Source organism: Ascaphus truei, chromosome 23 (assembly GCF_040206685.1).
Source record: "Ascaphus truei isolate aAscTru1 chromosome 23, aAscTru1.hap1, whole genome shotgun sequence".
NCBI lineage: Eukaryota > Metazoa > Chordata > Amphibia > Anura > Ascaphidae > Ascaphus > Ascaphus truei.
Window position 1 is genome coordinate 3,208,538 of NC_134505.1, and position 5,482 is coordinate 3,214,019.

The window sequence follows — 5,482 nt, forward strand, 5'->3', positions numbered from 1 at the left end:
AATTCTAGTTTCAATACCCAATATTTTAATATACGATATTGTAATTAAAATTGTTTGTAACATTATCACCAATCATTCATATCGGTGGTCGAGTGCCCATATTGGGTTTCTTTCTCGTTTAGTCTAAGAAAAGTAACTGTCAATATTTTCCAAAATAGGTTTAACTAGTTTCCACAAAGCAAACGACTAAATCAGGATCCAAGTGGTATTTGGCTTTGTACCATGCATCCCCCGTCTCCCACCCACGTTGTCATCAGAATCCTCCGTTCTCCAGAAACACATTACTTTCAAACACATTAATAAACATCCTTTGAATTAAATAATTAAGTGCTTTATGCAGGTGTTTATTCATAGCGCGTTTTACTTCTTCTTTGATGTAGACATGCACTTTTGTACAATTATGAGGTAAATTATCCCCTCTGTTGTGCATCATTGTAACAAAATGGTAAACAGTTGTGTCCCTTAGCCGCCCAGATAGTCTTTGATTTCTGAAGAATCTTCCAAATTGTCTAGACTTGGAAAAAGTGTAATGTCGAAATAATTCAACAACCCCTCCCACCCATACTTTCTATAAAAGGAGACCTTTGGATAGGGAGCACTTACACTTCACTTGCTGATCAAGCTGCAGTGTCCTTCCATTTGGATCCAACTTTAGCATCACTATGAGCCACTGCAAACCCCATAAAGCCCATCATGGTGGCTCCCACATGTCCCATCATGGAGGATCCCATCATGGAGGTAAAGGAATTTCCAGCTCCAAACACTCTTCTTTCGGTCATGGATGTGGCTATGGAAGTGTACATGGTGGCTCTAGTCTTGGAAGCCACTTTAGCAGCTTTGGGGGTAACGGTGGTTCTAAGAATGATGGCCTGTTCGGCATCAATGAGAAGGAAACCATGCAGCTTCTGAATGACCGACTTTCATCTTACCTGGAGAGAGTGAACTCACTGGAGCAGGAAAATGCCCAGCTGGAGAGACAGATCTGTGAGTGGTATGCAAACAATGCCCCCAGCTCATCCCCTGACTTCAGTCAGTACTACAGTGTTATTCAGGAGCTCCAGTGTCAGGTATATTCAAGTTCATTTTTTGGAAATTAAATCAATGTTGCACTGACTAAAAGACGAATATGTATTCAGTGCCTGGTATGTTTTTTAGATCGCTGCAGCCACTGTGGAGAATGCAGGGATTGTTCTGCAGATAGACAATGCCCGACTGGCTATAGATGACTTCAGAAATAAGTAAGTGTCATGAATATTATGGAGACATAATTGAAAGAATGGATGAATAAGATAAGAGGAGTACATCTAAATCTTCACAAGGATGTACAAGGTAGACACGTTTAATGGTTTGTGTTTCCTGGACTGTGTAGCCTTTAATGTCATTTTCCTGCTAACTCAAAAGGTATGAGACGGAGGTCAGTATGAGGAACAATGTTGAGGCCGATGCGAATGGTCTGCGCAGAGTCCTGGAAGGGCTGAACATGGAGAGGTGTGACCTGGAGATGCAAGTTCAAGGCCTCCAGGATGAACTGCAGCAAATGAGGAGTAACCATGAAGAGGTAATGTAATAGAATGGAACGCAAGAGGATGGGGTTAGGTATGAAACCATTAATATTTCTGTATTTGAACGGGGCAAGAATAGTTTTTGCCAGCCTGATGTAAAAGAAAATGTCTCATTCTACATTTGAAGCATATCTCTGTGATACTGTGGTTAACCCAAATGCAGGCCTGGCGTTTTGAATTGGAAGAAATCAATTGTAATACATCCTCATATACTGTAATCACTCCCCAAATTATTCACTTAAAAAATACATTGACGTACAACATGAAATTGAAACTACTTCCACCTACATAATAAAGAAATATTCTTCTGCGCAGCTTGATATATAGCCCCCATAATGGCACATTGCTGCCCCTCCTGTTTCTCATCTTCATCTTGTGCCCTTGCAGGAGGTGAACTCTCTCCGCGCTCAGCTGGGCGCCAGAGTCAACGTGGAAGTGAACGCTGCTCCATCTGCAGATTTGAACGGAGCCTTGTCTGAGATCCGAGAGCAATATGAAAACATGATGGAGAGGAACATGAGGGAGGTTGAGAGCATGTTCCTTCAAAGGGTAAACGCATCCCTTTCATTCTACTATTTCAACAGCTCATATCAGATAACGATGAATGTTCTCTAAAACCGTCACACTCATCATTCATCGTATGTCTTACAATCTAACGTGGTACCTGAGGCAGAATAAGATATGGTGACTTATCTACTGTATGTTTACTACACGAGTACAGGTATAAGAAGCAGAGTTGGAATCAACAACTCTATGGAAACCTGACATTTACAATTAAGATTAAATAAAAGGTGTGGTATTTGTGTGGCCACATTTCTAAATATATAAGTGACCTAACTCACAGTGCAACTACTGTATGTCAGATATTATTCCATAAATCTCTTTTCTATTTCTATGTTCTTGCAGAGTGAGGAACTGAATCGTCAGGTGGCGTCCGGTTCTGAGCAGCTGGTGTCAGTCCAAAGTGAAGTCACCGAGTTGAAGCGCTGTGCGCAGAGCCTGGAGATTGAGCTTCAGAGCCAGCTGAGCATGGTATGTGTTAGCACTCATATTCTTCCATTATTGTGTGGTATCACTGTTTAGGTCTATGCAAAGAACACTGGATAACTACACACATTGGTTTGGAATAAGAAGCATATACAGTATTATTATGGCATACAGATATACACTGCATTATATAAAATCCCCTTGAAGCCTACATGTACTCTCAGTGGTATACACATATTTACTGCTTAACACACAGACTCTCCTATTCTCCCTGAATTATATATATTTATCATCTACTATTTCCCTTTTCTCAGCATTGCCTATACTGCTGTATTTAGTAATCAGTACAGGACTATGCTACTGAGTTAAATAAGGATTTCCACCAATTGCACAATCTCTTATTGCCAGTATGTTCCTCTCTTGCAGAAATCAGCCCTGGAAGGCAGCTTGGCAGAGACACAGGCCGGTTATAGCTCCCAGCTCAGCCAGTTACAGGGCATGATCAACAACGTGGAAGGGCAGCTGGGCCAGATCCGATCTGATCTGGAGAACCAGAACTATGAGTACAGAGTTCTCATGGACCAGAAGACACACCTGGAGATGGAGATTGCCACATACAAACGCCTGCTGGATGGACAGGACATGCAGTATGTAACACAGTGTCCCATAGACCTTAATTATGGAGTGAATTAGACATTTGTGGACGGGGCTTATTTCACCATGAAAGTGCATGGGGAAGTATATATATAAAAACACACTCACATACACACATACACACTTGGGGTTATAGTGTATTCCAGTATCAGTACCTATGTAACCCAGAGAGTATTACAGTTATTACATGAGGCCATTTGGGCCACACTCGGAAAGCATGACTCACATCAGGAAATACGTTTTTAAAATTACCTTGTCAAGTGCCTTATTCTTTAAACTAATATAATTAACACAAGCTTATTACTACAAAAGTATATATAGGTTTTGCTTTGCTTTTGGTAATAAATAACCACTCGAAGGTATTAAATCACTGAGGAAAACTTATTAATATTAATAACAGTATGATTGCAATTGCTTAATTTTTCAAGCTCATGTGCTAAAAACCAACCTTGACTATATAAACTTGTGTTTTTCTATACAGCATTCCCCAGTGCCATTCCTCAGGAGGCAGCCATGGTAAGTGCAAAGAGATATTAGCTATAAAACCATCACATAAATGTTCAAATCACTATATGAAACTCAAAACTGTACTATATGAGATACTTCCAAACGGGACAAAAAGAGGGAAAAGAGAACATTGCAATAACAGTCGTATGTTAAAGTTGCCCAATAATTTAAGTGAAACATATTCAGATGAGCTTTTTTGCATTCATAGACAAGATAAAAACATCTATTCTGTACATAAATCTCAACTGAATAAAAAGGAGTGACAAGGAAAGGAATTGAGCTACAATATAAATATAGATGTGTAAGAAGAAATATGGAACTGCCATGAACAAAGAACCACATTTACCAAATAAAAATTCTCAATACTTTCAGATTGAGCTTTTTTATTCTGCACCAGTATTGCACTAGTTTTGTCCCATAGCTATTTAAATACATGAACCCTTTAGTGTCTTAGGAAGATCTCTGAGTAGCATCATTTCACGCTGAGCACTTCCCTATTGTGTTAGAAAGAAGATCATTTCATTGGGCTAAATATGAATCAAGTACCTGAGAATTTTTTTCTTTTGGAGTTATAGGCAATTCTCACCCTGGAGATAACGTTTTTATTCTTGAATGATAAACCTTTTATTATTAACTATCTACAAATTGTGATTTCAACAGTTTGACTATTTTGCTTTTCCGTGGCAGGAAAGTCTCTGAACCCAATTCATTTGAATGTAACTCAGGGGCTTCTGTGCCATGGGTAAGAGACTTCACCCATATTGGATGAGGTCTTGGGCCTTATTAAATATCTGAAGAATGTACAATGCATTGATTTGGGAACTGATGCTAGGTCTTTGGAGGAGACATTGTGATTAGGAAACTTTTTGCTCTTAAACATTCTCCAAAACTGGTTTCACAGAAATGGATTCTAAAAAAATGGATTCAAAAAACATGAAAAAATGTTCTGCTACAATGAGCAGATACTATATTTTCCACATGCTAACACAAAGTACATTGTGATTTGAATGCAGTATGTCTTTCCTTTCCAGGATCTCACCACAGCAACTCCGCTCATCAGAGCACAGAACATGGCCAGAAAGCCAGCTGTTAGACAAATCTGATACTTCTGGGGGAGAAATCAAGGTGTAAAACTACAGAGAAGAAACGGCGATGGAGAAGGGAATTCTTTGCCGAACTCTCCAGAAGTTAATGATTCATTAGTGTCTGTGTTTGAGAAGTCCAAGCTAACCTGTCTTTCAGATCCTTAGCATATGTTCTGTAGGAAAGTAGACCTGTAGGTGATATGGGGCACAGAGAATGGTTTGGGGTTTTAAGCTCAGGTGTATCTCACCTTTTGGTCTGCAGTTTCCCAGCTTGCAAAGGTTTCAGCATTTCCTGTAATGATGCTCCTCGTGCTTTTTAAGGATTACATTGAAATCTTACAACATTGTGACACCTTACAGATATAAGCAAACCAATACAGGAAATATGCTTAATATGAGTAGGGCCATTAGGATAAAGCCACAGAGAGAACGAGGTGAATAGTGACAATGTTACCCACTGGGGGATATATTCTTCCAAAATAAACACCAAGAATGGGTGTTATTTACTATAACCGTAGTCTTAAAATATCACGTACTACTGATACATGCCACTGCTATTGGTTACAATGCAGTTGGGCTGTGCCCACAAGCTATCACCTTTCCTATTTTCTGACATGGTACATACAATATTTCACCTCGCATTTAATGCATCTTTTTACTCATTCCTACAATAAAACTTTTGTTTGT

General features: G+C 39.3%; 1 protein-coding gene across 1 annotated transcript; it reads left to right on the top strand.

Annotated features, from left to right (window-relative positions):
• The first annotated feature begins 621 nt into the window (after positions 1-621).
• Positions 622-5,482, top strand: LOC142473079 (keratin, type I cytoskeletal 42-like). The gene is made up of 8 exons (XM_075580239.1): positions 622-1,067; positions 1,156-1,238; positions 1,402-1,558; positions 1,950-2,111; positions 2,469-2,594; positions 2,976-3,196; positions 3,685-3,719; positions 4,742-5,482. The coding sequence occupies exons 1-8, from the start codon at positions 663-665 to the stop codon at positions 4,801-4,803; spliced, it is 1,251 nt and encodes a 416-aa protein (XP_075436354.1). The 5' UTR covers positions 622-662; the 3' UTR covers positions 4,804-5,482.

Excerpts from the sequence above, each read along its gene's own strand:
- LOC142473079 (XM_075580239.1), top strand. The coding sequence starts at position 663 with ATGAGCCACTGCAAACCCCATAAAGCCCATCATGGTGGCTCCCACATG. Across the intron at positions 2,595-2,975 it reads TTCAGAGCCAGCTGAGCATG|AAATCAGCCCTGGAAGGCAG; the intron begins GTATGTGTTAGC and ends CCTCTCTTGCAG. Across the intron at positions 3,720-4,741 it reads TTCCTCAGGAGGCAGCCATG|GATCTCACCACAGCAACTCC; the intron begins GTAAGTGCAAAG and ends TTTCCTTTCCAG.